Source organism: Crotalus tigris, unplaced genomic scaffold (genome assembly GCF_016545835.1).
Source record: "Crotalus tigris isolate CLP2741 ecotype Arizona unplaced genomic scaffold, ASM1654583v1 scf7180000023720.1715460, whole genome shotgun sequence".
In the NCBI taxonomy this organism is placed as follows: Eukaryota; Metazoa; Chordata; class Lepidosauria; order Squamata; family Viperidae; genus Crotalus; species Crotalus tigris.
In genome coordinates this window covers 685,743-703,933 of record NW_024100139.1, presented here as the reverse complement: position 1 = coordinate 703,933, position 18,191 = coordinate 685,743, and the positions used below count along the sequence as shown (strand labels likewise).

The window sequence follows — 18,191 nt, the reverse complement described above, 5'->3', positions numbered from 1 at the left end:
GAAGGGGCGCGTGCCTGGCGCATGCGCCGTGCCTATAAAGGGGGAGGGGCGGGTAACGGAGGCCCCGGTTACGGCGGCCGAGGAGACGCTCAGCGGGAGCCGCGCACGGACAGACGGACGGAGCGGCGGGTCGAGTCCAGCGCGGCCCGGTAGGGGCGGACGGCGGGGCGTGCGCGGCGGCGGTGTCGGCGACAGCAGCAGCAGCAGCAGCGACGGCCGCGGGCCCTGGGGCTGAGGGGGAGAAGACCGGCGAACGGAGCCGGCCTCCCCGGAGCGCGTGAAGCGAGCCCGGCGGCAGCGGGGGCGCTTGGCGGCCGGGCCCAGGTGAGGCACCCGCTGAGTCACCTGCCGGGGCGGCGCTTCGTCTTCCGGGCGGCCTAGGCCTCGCCTCCCTCCTTCCCCGCTCGACAGCGCCGGAAATCCCCTTCCGTCGTGCCGGCCTTGGCCCCGCAGCCTCGCCTCGCCTGTCCCGCGCGGTTCTCCGGCGCGCGGCGGTAACTTCACAACGCCCTTGCCAGGTAGGCCGGCCGCCGCCGCAACCGCGGCGAGTCGAGCATTGCCCGCGGCTCCCTGTCAGGCCGGGCGCCTCTTGCGGGGGGGGGGTCGGGGTCTGCCCGCGTCCCCCGGAGAAGGAGCCGCTTCCTTCGGGCCCCTCCCCGGGTCGGTCCCTGCCGAGGCGCCGCTTCCCCCCCTCCCCGCAGGAGCGCCGGCCTCGGCGCTGCCGGGCGTCCCGGGCAAGTTCCGCCTTTGGCGCTCCCGGGGCCTCCCCTCCCCTCGCCTGCGCGAAACGGCTGCGGGCGGCTGGCTCGGCCCTCTGGGGGGCCCCGGGGGGGCTGTTGGGCCCTCGCCGGCAGGCCCGCCTTGGAAGAAGCCCCCGAGCGTCCCAGGGGGCCGGGCGGGAGCTGAGCGCCGGTTGCCCTGCCTGAGTAGCCGAGTCGCTTGAAAACCTCCCGAGTTGCCAGCTGGAGTTCAACTCTCCCCCCCTCCCTAGCTCGGCAGGCAGTTTGCAGCCTCGACTTTAGGTCTTGGGAGCAGAATCGGAGCGGGTCAAAGCGAGGAGAAGTCATGGGGCGAAATCCGGCAGGCTGACTGATGTCCAGTGTAAGGGGCTGCCTTTGGGGACGCTCACCAATCCAGTTCGAGTCCGGAGTGGCCTGGCTTTGGGGAACTGGATCAGCCGATGCCTCAGCAGACCCCCCCCCCCAAGGCCTCTGAGTAATCTCAGCTGTGTCTGCTTGACTTGGAGTGGGTGAAGCCTTGCCCCTTAAGAAGGACTTGGAGAAGCTGCTGGGCTCTCATTCTGGCTGCTCTCCTCTGAAGCCAGCAGGCCAGGGAAGGGGTTGAGCTGAGGGCAGGACAGAGAACAGGAGGCTGCAGTACTTAAAGGAGATTCAGGTTTGACTAGTAGCAGGAATTCTCTGGCCTTAGTCGCTCTTCAGCAGTGAAACAACCTGCAGATGCTCAGCTGGGAATGTTGGGAGCCACCCAGGGAGGTTTCCTGCCCTGCACAGTGGATTTCAATTTGCACACATTGTGATACTTGAAGTGAAACTTTGTTGCCCGTTTATTTCGGACAAGCTGCAAGATGCGATGTCGGATTTTGTATCTGTTCTTTTTCTCCTCCTAGTTCAACTATGGATAAACGAGGTGGATTGGCAGAAGCTGTGAATGGAGATGCATTGCTTAACATGAACATAATCGGCACAATGAAGTTCCCCCATCGCTACACAAAAGTAAGCAGCTAGAATTTTATTGAGCTTTAAAGTGTAGCATAGCTGACTCAGGAATTCTGGGAGTTGAAGTCCATGAGTCATAAAAGAGCTGAGGTTGCCTAACCCTGGACTGTAGCTAAATGGACATCGATGTGTCTCACCCCATATTTAGAACAAGACTATTTCTGCAAGTATAGAATTAATTTGGAAGCTGCTTTTCTTGTTTGGAACTTGATTTTCATATCCTTTTCCTATAAGAAGGCATTACTGAAATGCCATTTAAACTGATGCCCATGCTGAACAACAAGTATCTCAGGCCCTGTACATTTCAGTTGGTCATCACAGTAATGTATGATTTAAGGATAGGAATTGGTTCTTGTAATTATTACTGCTGTCAGTTTATTTTATTAAATGTTTTGAACAGTGAACAAAACCAACTTTTACAACAGTGATTATCAATTTAAATGATGATGCTTTTCTTATTTCTATATGCTTATAGAGTAAATGTATAATTGTTCAGATTGAAATACATAGATATTGTGTTATACTGTACAGTAATATAAAATTATGTGACAATAATATGGAACTATGTGCAATGCTGGCTAATCTCAAAGTACAATTTGTACTATAAACAAATGTCACAGACCTGGATACTTGTTACTCTTTGATTGCTATACTTTTTTGAACCAGCATTTCTCAACCTCAAACTTTAAGGAGTATGGATTTCTGTGAATTGAAGTTACATATCTTAAAGTGCTATGATTAATATATATGTGTATGTATGTATGTATGTATGAATATATATATAGATATATCATATTTATATGTGTCTGTGTGTGTGTGTGTGTATATATATATATATATATATATATATATATATATATATACACAAATTTCTTTTTCTGAGAAAGAGTTAAAGAATTAAATTGGGAGACTAAGATGGCCATTTTGAGCTCATTTGCTCTCTTCAGTTAGCCACATCCTTTATAGGATTCGAACCTGGGTAGTCCACATGCTAGGCAGTTGCTTAACCACCAAGCCACAGGCTCTCTTCCGCTCTTTGCCAGCCGAGTCAAGGGAGTATATACAGGAAGTTTTTCAGACAGACCTTGCAGACCCCAACTAGGGGCGATAAGCAGGCTCAAGGCAAAAGAAATTATAAAAAGTAGAACTGCAGTATAGCATTCAAAATGCCAAGGTGTAATCAATCAGACCGGTCTGTCTGAAAAATTTCCTATATATACTCCCTTGACTCGGCTGGCAAAGAGTGGAGGAGAGCCTGTGGCTTGGTGGTTAAGCAACTGCCTAGCATGTGGACTGCCCAGGTTTGAATCCCATAAAGGGTGTGGCTAACTGAAGAGAGCAAATGAGCTTGAAATGGCCATCTTAGTCTCCCAATTTAATTCTTTAACTCTTTCTCAGAAAAAGAAATTTGGATTTGTAGATGTTTTGCAGTTGCGACTTGAGCCAGCTTATTGCCCCTAGTTGGGGGCTGCAAGGCAAAAGAAATTATAAAAAGTAGAACTGCAGTATAGCAGTCAAAATGCCAAGGTGTAATCAATCAGACCGGTCTGTCTGAAAAACTTCCTGTATGTAGGTCTTTGGTTATTCGGGTTTTCTCCCGCGTCAAATTGGAAGTGTCTTGGCGATGTTTCGACGAAGTCCCATTCGTCATCTTCAGGCTGGTGTTTTCGGCTTCGTGCTTCTAGGAGCAATGTGTGATCATAGCTGTTTCTTCCTTTTAACTGCCAGTGGGGGTATGAACTGATTGAGTGGGAGCTTGGCTGTGTTCTGATTGGGTGGAGGTGTGTTCTGATTGATTAGGGGCTTGGCTGTGCTCTGATTGGATGGGGGAGTGTTCTTTTTGGGTGGGGGCTTTGTTGTGCTCGGGTTAGTCTGAGTTGCAGGGGGATTTGAGATGGTGAGCTGTGTTGCTGTTTGGCTTCGCGTTCGTGGTCATGCCTCATCTTCATGGTGGGTGTCAGTTTGCTTCATGTATGGATTGGAGGGGTTTAAAGTGGCTAATGATGCAGCTGTGGTCTGGCTTCTGGTTTGTGGTCATGCCTCATCATCGGTGTGGGTTTGGGTTTGCTTTTTGCGTGGATGTGTGGTGGTGACATCCTGTGTGGTTTTCATGAGTGTGGGTCTGGTTCATTCTTTGTGTTAGGGACTCGTTTGTCAATAAGGGCGGGTTTCCAAATGGCTGGTAGGCGGGACGTATCATCTCGTTTATTCATGCTGTGTGGGAGTTTTTCTATCTCGATGGCTTCTCTGATTATTCTGTTATTAAAGTGTTCAGTTTTGGCGATAGTTCTGGTCTTTTTAAAGTCAATTTCATGTCCTGTGGCTTTAAGGTGTTGGACCAGGGAAGAAGTTGTTTCCTCTTTTTTGACTGAGTTCTTGTGTTCTTCAGTGCGTGCATTTATTCTTCTGTTGGTTTGTCCGATGTATGTGGTGGGGCAAGCAGTGCATGGGATTTCATATACTCCTTGATTTTCTAACTCAATTTTGTCTTTGGGGTTTCTTAGGATGGTGAATATTTTTCTGTTTGTGCAGAATGCTGTCTTGATGTTGTGTTTGTGGAGGATTTTGCTGATTCTGTCTGTAGTGCCTTTTATGTATGGGAGGAAGGCTTTGCCGTTTTCTTGTTCTCTGTCTTGGATTTTAGTGGGTTTTTTTTTTTGGATTAGGTTGATAATCTTATTTCTTTGGAATCCATTGGATGTTAATACATTAGTGAGAGTGTGTAGTTCGGTTTTTAGGTGTTGTTCATCAGCTAAACGTTTTGTTCTGGAGATGAGTGTCTTGGCTACGGAGTTGATCTGTGCTGGGTGGTGGTGTGAGAGAGCGTGCAGATAGCAGTTTGTGTGTGTTTTCTTCTGGTAGATGGTGTGTCCTAGGGAGCCATTGGATTTCTTGTAGACTAAGACATCCAGGAAGGGAAGTTGGTTATTAGCTTCTGTTTCCATGGTAAACTGTATTTTGGGGTATAGGCTGTTGAGGTGTGTGAGAAAGTTGTCCAGTTTTTCTTTCCCATGTGGCCAGATTATGAAGGTGTCGTCTACGTATCTGAGCCAGAGTTTGGGTTTGTGATCAGATTTTTCTAGAGCTTGGGTTTCAAAGTGTTCCATGTAGAGGTTTGCATTGACAGGTGAGAGGGGTGATCTCATGGGTGCTCCTTCTATTTGTTTGTATTTTTGTCCGCTATAGATGAAGTATGTGTTGGATAGGCAGTGGTTGGTCAGATCTAGGATGTGTTTTGGGGGGGTTATATTTGTTTTGGATAGCTGTCAAGGCTTCTTTGATTGGCACTTGGGTGAAGAGGGATATGACATCGAAGCTCACGAGTAGGTCGCTGGGCTGTAAGTTTTGTTTCTTTATGATCTCTATGAACTGGAATGAGTTTTTTACGTGTGAGGTGATGGATTCTGCAAAGGGCTGTAGTTGTTTGGCGAGAAATTTGGCCACACCAATGATGAGGCACGACCACAAACCAGAAGCCAGACCACAGCTGCATCATTAGCCACTTTAAACCCCTCCAATCCATACATGAAGCAAACTGACACCCACCATGAAGATGAGGCACGACCACGAACGCGAAGCCAAACAACAGCAACGCAGCTCACCATCTCAAATCCCCTGCAACTCAGACTAACCCGAGCACAGCCAACCCCCCATCCAATCAGAGCACAGCCAAGCCCCTAACCAATCAGAACACACCTCCACCCAATCAGAACCCAGCCAAGCTCCCACCCAATCAGTTCATACCCCCACTGGTAGTTAAAAGGAAGAAACAGCTACAATCACACATTGCTCCTAGAAGCAAGAAGCTGAAAACACCAGCCTGAAGATGACGAATGGGACTTCGTCGAAACGTCGCCAAGACACTTCCAATTTGACGCGGGAGAAAACCCGAATAACCAAAGACCTACATATAAACACCCGCGAAAACCTCAGAAAACAAACAAATAAACACACACACACACACACACACACAAAATGCATATACATATACACACACCCATGTATTCTTTTGAGAGTGGCATCAGAATTTCATTTTTTAATGTGTGCCAGTGTGTTCATTAAAAAAAATGACAATAAAGGTTATCTTTGGGAAACAATGCTTTCAACTATTGATAACCTACGAAATCATCTGAATTTCAAAAGTTATTAGCTCTGAATACATACTGTGAATATAACTCTTGCATTCCTGTGAATCTTTGTTATCCCATTGACACCAGTAATATTTACATTGATCTTTGGCATATTCTGTGTACTTAAGTGGTTTGGTTTAGTGGCTAAGCTAGAAACCAGGAGCTTGCAAGTTCTAGTCCAGGCATGTCAAACTCGCGACGTCACATGACGTCACGCAACGTATTGGGCCGGTTTTGCCATTGCCGTCAGTGGGGTGGGCACGACTTCCACGTGACGCATCCGGCCGACAGGCCGGCAGTTTGACACCCCTATTGTAGTCCTTCCCACTTTAGGCATGAAAGCCAGCTGGGTGACTTTGGGCCATTACTTTTGCTCAACCCAACTATCTCCTAGGGTGGTGGTTGTGGGAAAAATAGAATGAGGAAAGTGTATTGGGTGTGTTCATTGTGTTATTTATAAAAATAATAAAAGGGGGATAAAAATGTATTAAGAAATGAAAATTGTCTTCAATCAGATTCTTTGTCCCAGCTGTGTAAGATCATTTGGTTTGTTACGTAAGGCAATAAATATAGAAGCTTTTAAGTAAAAATACATTTCATAAAAGTTCACTAACCACTGTAGCTTCCCCCCCCCCAAATCCTAAGACAAGCTTAAGAAAGTACAATCCTCTTTGTAAAGGGCTGTACAAGCCTGGGCCAATGAGCAAAAAATGTTTGACATGGCTTTAAATCCTTTAGTTTCCAACAAAATAGCTTGATGAATTTCTCTTTCCAAAATATCCCAACTTTAACAATATTGAATTCTTTGGAACACTTTCAGCCAATATATTTATATTGAATGTCATAGTGAATTAGATATTGTTTTTTTTTTCAGGAAGAACTCCTGGACATTAAAGAACATCCTCAGTCTAAACAAAGGCCATCATGTCTCTCTGAAAAATATGACAGGTGATTCTGTTAAGCCTACAACATGGGCCAGTTTGAATGTTGGCATGCCAGTTTACTAACTAGAAAATGCATGCGTTGCATACTATACTTTATATATTAGTAAAGTTTGGCTTTAATGCAGCTGCCTAGAGGTCTGTACTTTTCATTTATACAACTTGTTATTTTTTTTGTGACGTTTTATTGACTAGCTGTTAGTAAAAGGTGACTATAAAGATAATAGCTAATATGCAATCTAAAGGTAACACAAAATATATGTGGGGACCATTAAACTGATAAGGATAATTGGCAAAAAACATTTTTTTTCTATTCTAGGGATCTCCAACTTGATTAGCATTGTTTGCCTAATTCACTGCAAATTATAAACAATAATGAAATGGTTCAAATTCAGTATTTTATCCCTAGGTCAGTGGTGGCAAACCTATGGCACGGGTGCCAGAGGCGGCACTCAGAGCCCTCTCTGTGGGCACGCGTGCCGCTGCCCCAGTCCTAGGCCTTCAGCTGGGTTTATAAAACCTTTTTGTTTTAGTCCTCCACTGCCGTGTGCAAAAAGAAAAGGTTCAATCGATCAGTCAGTTTCAACTTTTCACAGGGAAAAAAAAGATCTTGCAAAATTGGAATTGATTGATTGAACTTTTTAGTCCCACACCCACCTAATGGGCCACACCCACCCGGCACCCGATGATGCATAAGTGGGTTTTGGGTTGCAGTTTGGGCACTCGGTCTCTAAAAGGTTCGCCGTCACTGCCCTAGGTTGTACTAGTGCAGGGGTGTCAAACTGCCGTCCTACGGGCCGGATGCATCATGCCGAAACTGCACCCACCCCATTGCCGGCAATGGAAAAATCGTGATATGTCTCAACACGTCACGTGATGTTGCGAGTTTGACACCTCTGCACTAGTGAGAGGTCCTAATTTTGAAGCCAGTTTATATATTTGTCACTGGAGAGCCTGTGGTGGTTCCAAGGGGGCCTATACCAGATAGGATTGCTATGGTGGTGTCACTCACAAAAGAAAAACAAGCAGGAGCTTTGGGTGTGTGATGGGGAGGAGTATAGGTCATCACAACTTTGGTAGAGGAAACAGTTTCTTATACACAGGGATCATATCAGCTGTGACATAATGTGGCAGATAATTTTAGGAGTCCTGCACATTTTGGTTGCATTATATATACTTGCAGATTATCTGGCGTTCTGTTTCCCACAAAAGAAATTTGATTTTCTTCTGAATATTGGGTAGAACTCTGAACAGACAGCTTGTGAATATTGCAACATTGTTTGCATTGTTAGTGCTATAAAATATTTCATGCAGCTAGTTTATAATATATTACTTTTAATATACACATTAAACAGTACAAATAGTAGAGTACTTGTGTGATTTTTATTAACATTGATTTGCATGTCAGAGGCTTAATGCAATAGCACAGTGGTGGCGAACCTATGGCACGGGTGCCAGAGGTAGCAGTCAGAGCCCTCTCTATGGGCACATGCACCATCACCCCAGTCCTAGGCCTTCAGCTGGGTTTTATAAAACCTTTTCGCTTTAGGCCTCCGCCGCCGTGTGCAAAAAAAAAAAAAAAGGTTCAATCAGTCAATTTCAACTTCTCGCGGGAAAAAAAAAGTTGGAATTGATTGATTGAACTTTTTAGTCTCACCCAGTCTGCCGTTACCACTGCAGCCATGCCCACTCAATTGGCCACGCCCACCCAATGGGCCACACTTACCCGGCATTCGACGATGCATAAGTGGGTTTTGGGTTGCAGTTTGGGCACTCGATCTCTAAAAGGTTCGCCATCACTGCAATAACATCTATAAGCCTATCAAAATACATGGGGAGGACTGACTGACCTGGAAGTTATTCTTTAGCACAGAGGTCCCCAACCTTTTGGGCACCAGGGACCAGCTCCATGGAGAGAGATTTTTCCACGGACCAGAGTGTGTGTGGTTTCGTGTGCTGCCTGCATCCCACGGATGGGGCTTTTCTTGTTTATGCGGTCCAGTTGCTGGCATGCCACAGCCTGGTACCGGTTCACAGCCCGGGGGTTGGGGACTCCTGCTTTAGCAGATCATAATACCCAAGGATATGTAATTTCTTACCATTTACCCACTTCAAAGTATACACTTTGGTTTCAACTGTTCATAAAAGGAAAAGGTTTGTAAATTGTGCAGAAGAGTTTTTAATAGGTTTTGTAGGTGGGAGCTAAGTATAAACGACAGAGGTTTTAACAAGAGCCTTCCTGCTTAACTGGCTGCACAAGCAACTTATTACAGGTAAAAATCCCAGGTATTCCACCTCCCCATTAGCAGCCTGCAAAATGGATGAGATGTTTTGGTTAGTTGATTGGTTTTGTGTTTGTATGACCAACTGGCATTGTTGCCTTGCATCTACTGCTGGAGCCTGCAGTGATTGCTGGCCTTGGCCATTTCCATCCTCTTCTTGTACAGTTAAGCTGAAATGGATCACTGAAAAAGTTAACTGTGCCGTCAAACAGAAAGCCTACTCAGAGGCAGTCTCCTTGCCATTTCCATGGTCCAGAGGCTGTCTCTGAGTAGGCTTTCTGTTTAACATCATAGTTAACTTTTTCAGTGATCCATTTCAGCTTAACTGCACAAGAAGGTCATGATAATGATAGTTTCATTTTTTTTTCCACTGAGTGTGTCAACATCTAGAGCAGTGGTTCTCAACCTGTGGGTCGGGACCCCATTTGGGGTCGAACGACCATTTCACGGGGGTCACCAAACAAGGCTGTCCGCCATTTTTTTCCCCTTTTCCTTAGCTGTGCTACTTCCTTTTCTTCTATTGGCTTTTGAAAGCCAATAGAATTAGACTCTCTTGAATAGAGTCTAATTCTATTGGCTTTCAAAAGCCAATAGGAATTGTCCAGGCTGTCTCTGCCCTGCTGAGCCCGCCAAAAGTCCCATTCTGCAAACGGTGCTGTACCAGTTGAGTAGTCCTCGACTTATGACTGGTTGAGTAGTCCTCGACGTACGACCGGTTGGAGGTCGCGGCATTAAAAAGGTTGAGAACCACTTATCTAGAAGCCTTCCTGGATTTCTGGGAGTGTGAATTTTGGAATAGAGCTGCTGAGATATGCCTGAGTCACAGAGAGCGTCTTGGTGCTGCAAGTTCCCCAATGCCCTCTGGCTTTGCATCACATTTTATTTAGCCCATGTGATGGACTGCATGGACAGTGAATGTCCTTGCCTAATTAATGGAGAATGTTTTCCTGTTAAATTTCCTTATAATTATTCTCTCCATTTCAGCCATGCATTTTATGAACCTGCATGTTAATTAACTTAAATATTGACAGATAAATTGCAGGGCCCTGCAGTCCTCCTCTGAGCTTCTTTTGTACAGTAAACAAATGTGGGCAGGCTATCCTTAGCCCACCTTTTAAAAAATAGGTTTTGATAGAGAGCTGTGTATGCCACAGCAGAGAAAACCAGGGCTTCCTCTAGCATTAACCATCTGGTCACTATGTTCCCCTACTCACTATTTCTATTAGAACAATGTTGCTGAAAGCAAGCATGGATGTCTCATTTTTTTCTTCCCAATTCCGGCTGAAAGGGTACTTGGTTTCCAACGTGTAGTTTTGTTGATGGCTCCTTCTACTAGTTTGTATTTATTTCCCTTCCAAGTCGTCATTTTTAAATTCATTTGAAAAATCTATATGAAACTGTCCATTACTGTCAAGGGAGGGCTGCATCTTTTGGGATTTTTGTTCTAAGATTCTTACCTTTCTATTCGGGAGCGGAGCTTTCCTTTCTGAGGCCCAGTCTATTTCTGGTAGTTTCTCCCAGGCCTATACAGTCGGACAGAGTTGGCATGATTAAACAGTGTCACCAGGTGGGAACCAGGAAGTGGGTGTTTTCCGTCCTAGTGCTTGTCCTTGGAACAGCATCCTCCCAGAAATCTGGGTAGCTCCTAACTTGACCTGTTTAAACAGTCTTTAAAAACCTGGCTTTTTCCCCAGGCTAGGTCAGGATTACTTACAAAAGATCCAGTCAAATATTAAAGTACTAATTTTTGTTAAAACAACAAAAATGTTACCTTGATCAACATGTTTGATGTTCTATTATTGAACCCAACTAAGTTTGGTTTCAGTAGTAATCCAAAATTCAGAATGCTGAGTTTCAAGGGGCAAAATCATTTTTCTGATCTTTTGGTTGCTAATTAAACCTGCTGTGGGAATTTGTAACCCCAAGCACCATCTAGAAATAAGGCTACCAAAGTTTTCTATGAAATGCTGTATTGAACAAAGTTTCTTGTAATGTCAGCTTTCTGAAAAGTTTGTGTTTCTGCATTCATGTTTCCAAAGTATTTGAACCACTTCAGAGTGGTTGTGAAATTAAGGATGAGATGCTACACTTTCCAAGGCTAGGACTTAATTAAGAAGAGTGTAATGCTTGCTTTGGTCAAAAGCACTGAGCATCTTAGATGTTAAAAAACATTGGCCTAGTTACAACAACAACAACAATAATAATAAAGTTGGAAGGGACCTTGGAGGTCATCTAGTCCAACCCCCTGCTCAGGCAGGAAACCCTACATTCGGACAAATGGCTGTCCAATGTTTTCTTAAAAACTTCCAGTATTGGAGCATTCATAGCTTCTGAAGGCAGGTTGTTCCACTGGTTGATTGTTCTAACTGTCAGGAAGTTTCTCCTTAGTTCTAGGTTGCTTCTCTCCTTGGTTAGTTTCCATCCGTTGCTTCTTGTCCTGCCTTCAGGCGCTTTGGAGAATAGCTTGACTCCTTCTTCTTTGGGGCAGCCCCTGAGATAATGGAAGACTGCTATCATGTCCCCCCTCATCCTTCTCTTCATTAAACTAGACATACCCAATTCCAGCAGCCTTTCCTTATATGCTTTAACCTCCAGTCCCCTAATCATCTTTGTTGCTCTTCTCTGTGCTCTTTCTAGAGTCTCAACATCATGGTGACCAAAACTGGATGCAGTATTCCAAGTGTGGCCTTACCAAGGCATTGTAAAGTGGTATTAACACTTCACGTGATCTTGATTCTATCCCTCTGTTAATGCAGCCTAGCACTGTGTTGGCTTTTTTGGCAGCTGCAGCACACGGCTGGCTCCTATTTAAGGGATTGTCCACTAGGACTCCAAGGTCCCTCTCACAGTTGCTACTGTTGAGCAAGGTACCCGCTCTACTATACCTGTACATTTGGTTTTTCTTGCCTAAATGTAGAACCTTACTTTTTTCACCGTTGAATTTCATTTTGTTAGATAGTGCCCAGTGTTCAAGTCTGTTAAGATCCTCCTGTATCTTAAATCTATTTATTGCTTATGAGTCTTGTACTCTTCCTACTAGTGGCAGCTGGAATTATTTTTTAGCAGGGATTCATTCATATTTTTTCCTAACTGGGATTCCCGGCTCGTTGCTGCCAAATAAGACAGGCACTAAAAGACAATAGAAAAATACATTTGAAAAATTATCTATTGAAAAATACATAATAAAGCATGGTCAGTTGCTCTTATTAAAAAGCTTATTGATAACTTTTGAGTTAAATTCAGATCTGGAAAGATATTAACATAATCTTTCCAGGTATGAATTTAGGAATCAAAATTAATTCATAGTTTCCACAAGCTACAGTATTTGCCAAAATTAAAGCTATTACTCTTACTAATAGGTCTAATATTGGCAACTTGCAATTTATTGAAACTGAATGAATTTTGAATTTTGTTATTAAATGTTAAACATAAACAAGTTTCAATAGTGTTGAAGAGTTTGCAGCTGAGGTTCAAGTATTTGATAACCCACTGAGTACTTTTCTTCGGTTGATGAAGTTAGTAAGCATACTCTTAGTGTGGTTATCGAGCCTTAGCTCACATTAAATAACTTTCTAATAACAATCCACTGTGGTCATTATCTAATGCTTTGCTGAAGTCAAGATGTATTATATAGACAGATTGTATATAAAGCACTCCCAGTATTTATTCACTTGAAACATTAGGAAGTTATTGACAAGACGCTTCTTGACAAATTCATGCTGACTACTGGTAATTGATTTATTTTCAAGTTGCTTGCAGATTGGCTGCATATGATTAGCTTTGGAATCTTCCCACATTTTCCTTTCTGACTGACTGTAATTTCCTGGATCCTTCCCCAGTCTTTTGGAAGATGCTTGCCATGTTTTGATAATTCCTTTACCTGTTCTTCAGGCTTTTCAGTGGAAATACAAATATGTAGATCAGACAATTAGCTTTCATAAGCTAAGGCACAGTTCAGCTGTCCCAGGAAATTTAAACTCATTCAGAGTAATTAGACATTTCCTATTTCTATTATTCTCAGTCCTGCCTCTTCAGTTCTTCACATTTCTTAATGAAATTCCTATTATTTGAATTATTTGAGGGCCTGCTTCTCCCCGATTGTGTCTATCCATGCCACCAGATCCAGCAGCAGAAGAGGCACGTTATGGATCCCATCTATTAAAAAAGGACATTGGTAGAGGCCAGGAAGAGATCCATTTCTCTTGTAGTACCTATTCTTTGGGAATATAATCCCCTCCAGAGATTAGATTGGCGTTTTGCTTGTCTTTGAAGACCTGATTATGCCACAGGGATGGTGGTTAGAATGTGAGACAGAGGCTGTTACGTTGATGGTTGGGATGGTTTTATCTTGGCTTCCAATTTGTTTCTATTGTGATATTACTATTTTATGTTTTTAACTGCTGTTCCTCATACAGAGTCATGAGCAGGGGTCTCCAAATTCAGCATGGCTGGCTGAGGAATTCTGGGAGTTGAAGTCCATAAGTCTTAAAATTGCCAAGTTTGGATGCCCCTCACATGCTTGGGAATGTGAGATGGGTGACCATGTAAATTTAGATGAATAAATATTGTTGAATAAATAAAGGCCTAATAAAGTTTCAATAAGCTCTAATTCGTTTTTGTTACTTTTGTAACTATTTTGCTAGCTTTGTTGTGAACTGGTACACTGCTTTTTATTTTTTATTTCATTTCAAACATTCTATCATTTTTCACCAGCCGCAGTTTATCCTATATGTGTGCACGCCTTCATGACTTGTTCCCTTTCCACTCCTTGTATCTGTCCATTTGTTTACTTATTTATGACATGCTTTCAGTACCTCTTTTTTGAATCCATTTTCTTTTTTAATTAAGTTCTCCTATTGAATTTCAGTTATTGTTGCTCTGAGATTATTAATTCACTTTTTTAAAAAAATCAGATATACTTGTTCATGTACAGCTCACTCCGTTTTAATTTCCCTTAAAATGCAGAGTTCCAGCATTTCTCCCAATGGGCTTGCTTCTTCTCCCGTGTGATCAATTAAGTCTTCCTGTTTTCAAGAAGAGGGGTTCTTTATGAATCCATTTTGAATGTTCTGTTTTAAAATTGGTGTTTCATATCTTTGTACCTGCAGGCATTCATTGAGCAGATTTGGACAGATCTGTGATTTATTGGGTTTTATTTATTTAATTTTATATATCGTCCATTACATTTGCCTGCCTCTGTATTTGGTTTTGGGTTGGAAAGAGTAGCTTTTTTGAGACTGAAGGGAATTGCTTATATAGCTTTCATGGAGTCTTCAGCAACATGTCTTGGCTTAACCTCTGTCTGTCGCTGAATATCAAATGCCAGGTGAAATGTAAAGTGATTCTGCCTTTCCAATATTGCAGTGATGGGGTATGGGACCCTGAGAAATGGCATGCATCCCTGTATCCAAATTCTGGAAGGACTTCACCGGTGGAGAGTCTAAAAAAAGAATTAGACTCAGATCGGCCTGCCCTTATACGGAGAATAGCGGGTGAGTATTATACTCATTATGAGTTACAAACTGAATGGCAAATATAGTATATGTAGTAGTTCATATTGGAGGTGGTTAGCCTTTGAGAGCTGAATGCAACGAAATTTCATGTTAAAGTATGCTGATTAGTGTACATTTGAAGTGACAATAAAGTTAACTCTATTCTATTTTCTATTTTAAATCTTCAGTGCCATGAAGTGCTAATTTTGGATTCTGTCCTCACTTAATAGAATGGATTAGCACTAAACCACAGGTCGGCAACCTGCAGCTCCAGAGCCGCATGCGGCTCTTTGAGCCTTCCCCTGCGGCTCCCAGCCTCCTCTGTCTTTGCAGAGAGAGAGAGACAGAGAGAGAGGCAATTGCGCTTCCCTGCTTCTCTCTCTCTCTCTCTCTCTCTCTCTCTCTCTCTCTCTCTCTCTCTGTGTGTGGGGGGGGGGGGTTTGTGTGTGTAAAAGAGAGTGCACTCACAGTGTTCTCCGAGGAGCTGAAAAGCTTTCTGGACGGAGCTCCTCCCTTTGCTGCGTCTCTGCAGGAAGCAGGAAGGGCAGGAGAGAGAGAGCTAGCCCAGCTAGGCTGACTCAGGAATTCTGGGAGTTAAAGTCCATGAGTCATAAAAGAGACGAGGTTGCCTACCCCTGAGCTTGTTGGACAACAGCCTGAAGCTTGTCAGGTGAGCAGCAGATGGGGGGGGGGAGAAAGAGAGAGAGAGGAAAGAGAGAGAGAGAAAGAAAGAGAGCGGGGGAAAAGGAGTGGCAGACCAAGGGCAGATAGAGAGGAAGGGAGAGAGAGAGAGAGAGAGACCCTTTTGACATCTAAAATGAAGATAACACTGCATATATCCTTTTTTTACCTGTGTGTGTGTATGTGTGTGTGTGTGTATGTGTGTGTATGTATATATATATATATATATATATACATACATACATACACATATATACATACACACACACACACACACACACACACACCTATAATAAAGGTAAAAAAGGATATATGCAGTGTTATCTTCATTTTAGATATCAAAATGGTTTTGCGGCTCCCAGTGTTTTGTTTTTGGTGGGAAACGGGTCCAAGTGGCTCTTTGAGTGTTTTGGGTTGCCTACCCCTGCACTAAACCAATGCAGGTCTTGTTTTTGTTGTTGTGGCTGGTGCTCATTTTGGATATTTATAATGGGGATTTACTGTTTTGCAAACAGAATATTAAGTTGTCATTTGCATGCAAATGAATTGCTTAACAAGTAGGAGCTATTCCTGATTTTTCTTGTATTTATTACATTTGCCTCGGCCTGTGGCTAAAATCTCTTTCCAACCTGCAGATCCCAGAGAACGAGTAAAAGAAGATGAATTGGATGTAGTGCTGAGTCCTCAGAGGCGAAGTTTTGGAGGAGGCTGTCACGTTACTGCAGCAGCTGGTGCACGTCGAGCCGGGAGCCCACTGGAGAAAGAACACGACTGTGTCCGTGTCATTGGTGGGCGTAGAATTGGTAGTGGAAGAATAATTTCTGCACGAAACTTTGATAAAGACCACCGGAGCAGTGAAAAAGACTCCCGGGATGCACGAGATGCGAGAGAGAGAGACCGTGACAGGGAATACAAAGACAAGCGCTTCAGGGTTAGTGCAAAAGTGGATGAAATAGGAATGTGGCTTGGATTTGGTATTTGGTATTGGTTCTCAACCTGTGGGTCGGGACCCCATTTGGGGTCGAACGACCATTTCACGGGGGTCGCCAAACAAGGCTGTCCGCCATTTTTTTCCCCTTTTCTTTGGCCACGCCCCTGGCACCCGGTGATGTATAAGTGGTTGGGGGTCACCATAACATGGAGAAATGTATTATGGGGTCGCGGCATTAGAAAGGTTGAGAACCACTGTTCTAGGTTAGCCTTTTTTTTAATGCAGGGATTGCAGGTTGCAGATTCCTTGTGCATCTTCAAATGCTGGAAATACTTGCAGCCTGGGCTTTGGATAAGATAATGCTTGTGTTTTTTCAGACACAAACTTTGGGATGCTCAAATTATTGAACCTGTTAGAACACTACAATTTCTGTTTTCTGGTTGGAAACAGACGATAGGGACCCGAACAGGCTTAAGAGTTGGTGAACTTGCCTTTAAGTATAGGAGTAAGTCGTACTTTCCTTAAAAACCTCTGTGGGGGGGGGGGGGAATAAACATTGCACTTTTCCATCCTTGTAAACAGCACAGGATTTTTGATGGCCATAGAGCAGGGTGAGATGTACAATTCAGCCCAGCACTTAGAGGGTCCCACCGTTCTCTGTTTGGTTGCCAGATCAAGTCTGTTGGTTATTCAAAATATGAAAAAGGAAAATTGGTTGTAGTCTTGGCCTCTTTAAGGGAACATTCTCACCTCTCATTTTTTTTTCTGTTAATTTCTTCCTTGCTGAGTACTAAGCCAAAGACTGGCTAAGAGTGGAGAAAGCCTGGTATTTCTTGTGACTGGATTTCCTTTCCTGTGCTCTCAGAGGGAATATGGGGACAGCAAGCGTCTCTTTGGGGAACGTCGAAGGAATGACTCCTACACCGAGGAAGAGCCCGAGTGGTTCTCCGCCGGCCCCACAAGTCAGTCAGAAACCATTGAACTGATAGGGTTTGACGATAAAATCCTAGAGGAGGAACATAAAGGACGGAAACGAACCAGGCGCCGCACGGCCTCTTTGAAAGGAGGTACTTGATGCCAAAAAGCACAGTCTTGGTTACGTGGAGAAAAGCTCCATATCAGCTAAACCAAACTATCATGTGTGTTCGTTCATCTTCTGTAATTTTATTTCCAAGATGTTATGTTATTCAGTAAAATTAGACTGAAATGCTTCTGCTGTAAAATCAACTTTCTACTTTTACTTATGACGTGTACCTTTCCTGTACTCTAGAATGAGGTCCAGGATAAATAAGATTTAATGCAAAGGGCAGACAAATGAGCAGGTTTGGATCACCAGTGTGGTAGCACAATAGTAAGCCAAATGATAAGTGTAACACATACAGATAAATTCATAATAGTAACTATTTTGATCTTCACCAGATACTGAATGGAATAAAAATATCATAAGTTCTTAATATGATCCTGGGGGGGGGGGAATGGCTATATGTGAATTTTTCCAAATAAGATCTTTGTTTACTTTGTATTTTTTGCCTGTTGAACCACATTCCCCCTAGCCGGCTCTTTCTAGAGCAGCGGTTCTCAACCTGTGGGTCGGGGCCCCATTTGGGGTCGAACGACCATTTCACGGGGGTCGCCAAACAAGGCTGTCTGCCATTTTTTCCCCCTTTTCTTTGGCCACGCCCCTGGCACCCGGTGATGTATAAGTGGTTGGGGATCACCACAACATGGGGAACTGTACTTTGGGGTCGTGGCATTAGAAAGGTTGAGAACCACTGGCCTAGAGACTGTGTGCTCACCAACCAATGGCTGAATGTGCTAGCCTTAAGAGGTCTCAGGACTGCCTACAAAGTAGTTTTGAAGTATGGAGTCAAAAATATTTAAGACCACCAAAATTAGGGAGAGCCTTTAACAGGTACCTTTTGGGGTTTCCCTCCTGAACTTCAGTGGAACGGCTCTAACATTTACCTGGAAACAATGATGTGTTAATTGAGAGAAGCT

At 43.8% G+C, this 18,191-nt stretch overlaps 2 protein-coding genes across 5 annotated transcripts in view; one reads left to right on the top strand and one right to left on the bottom strand.

The window, feature by feature from the left end:
- The window catches only part of SFI1 (SFI1 centrin binding protein), a 42,749-nt gene extending 42,272 nt beyond the window's left edge, over positions 1 to 477 (bottom strand). For both annotated transcript variants that reach the window (XM_039321148.1, XM_039321153.1), the window contains exon 1: positions 346 to 477. The gene's annotated coding sequence lies outside the window, so the exon portion shown is untranslated. The remainder of the gene's footprint in view (positions 1 to 345) is intronic.
- EIF4ENIF1 (eukaryotic translation initiation factor 4E nuclear import factor 1) overlaps positions 62 to 18,191 on the top strand; it is a 35,062-nt gene continuing 16,932 nt past the window's right edge. For 2 of the 3 annotated variants that reach the window (XM_039321157.1, XM_039321155.1), the window contains exons 1-6: positions 381 to 518; positions 1,628 to 1,733; positions 6,741 to 6,814; positions 14,454 to 14,581; positions 15,898 to 16,193; positions 17,059 to 17,260. In XM_039321157.1, the coding sequence (XP_039177091.1) occupies positions 1,635 to 1,733; positions 6,741 to 6,814; positions 14,454 to 14,581; positions 15,898 to 16,193; positions 17,059 to 17,260 (799 nt within the window). In that variant the 5' untranslated portion in view covers positions 381 to 518; positions 1,628 to 1,634. Of the gene's footprint in view, positions 325 to 380; positions 519 to 1,627; positions 1,734 to 6,740; positions 6,815 to 14,453; positions 14,582 to 15,897; positions 16,194 to 17,058; positions 17,261 to 18,191 lie in introns of those variants that run through there. The other variant, XM_039321156.1, reaches the window with a different exon arrangement.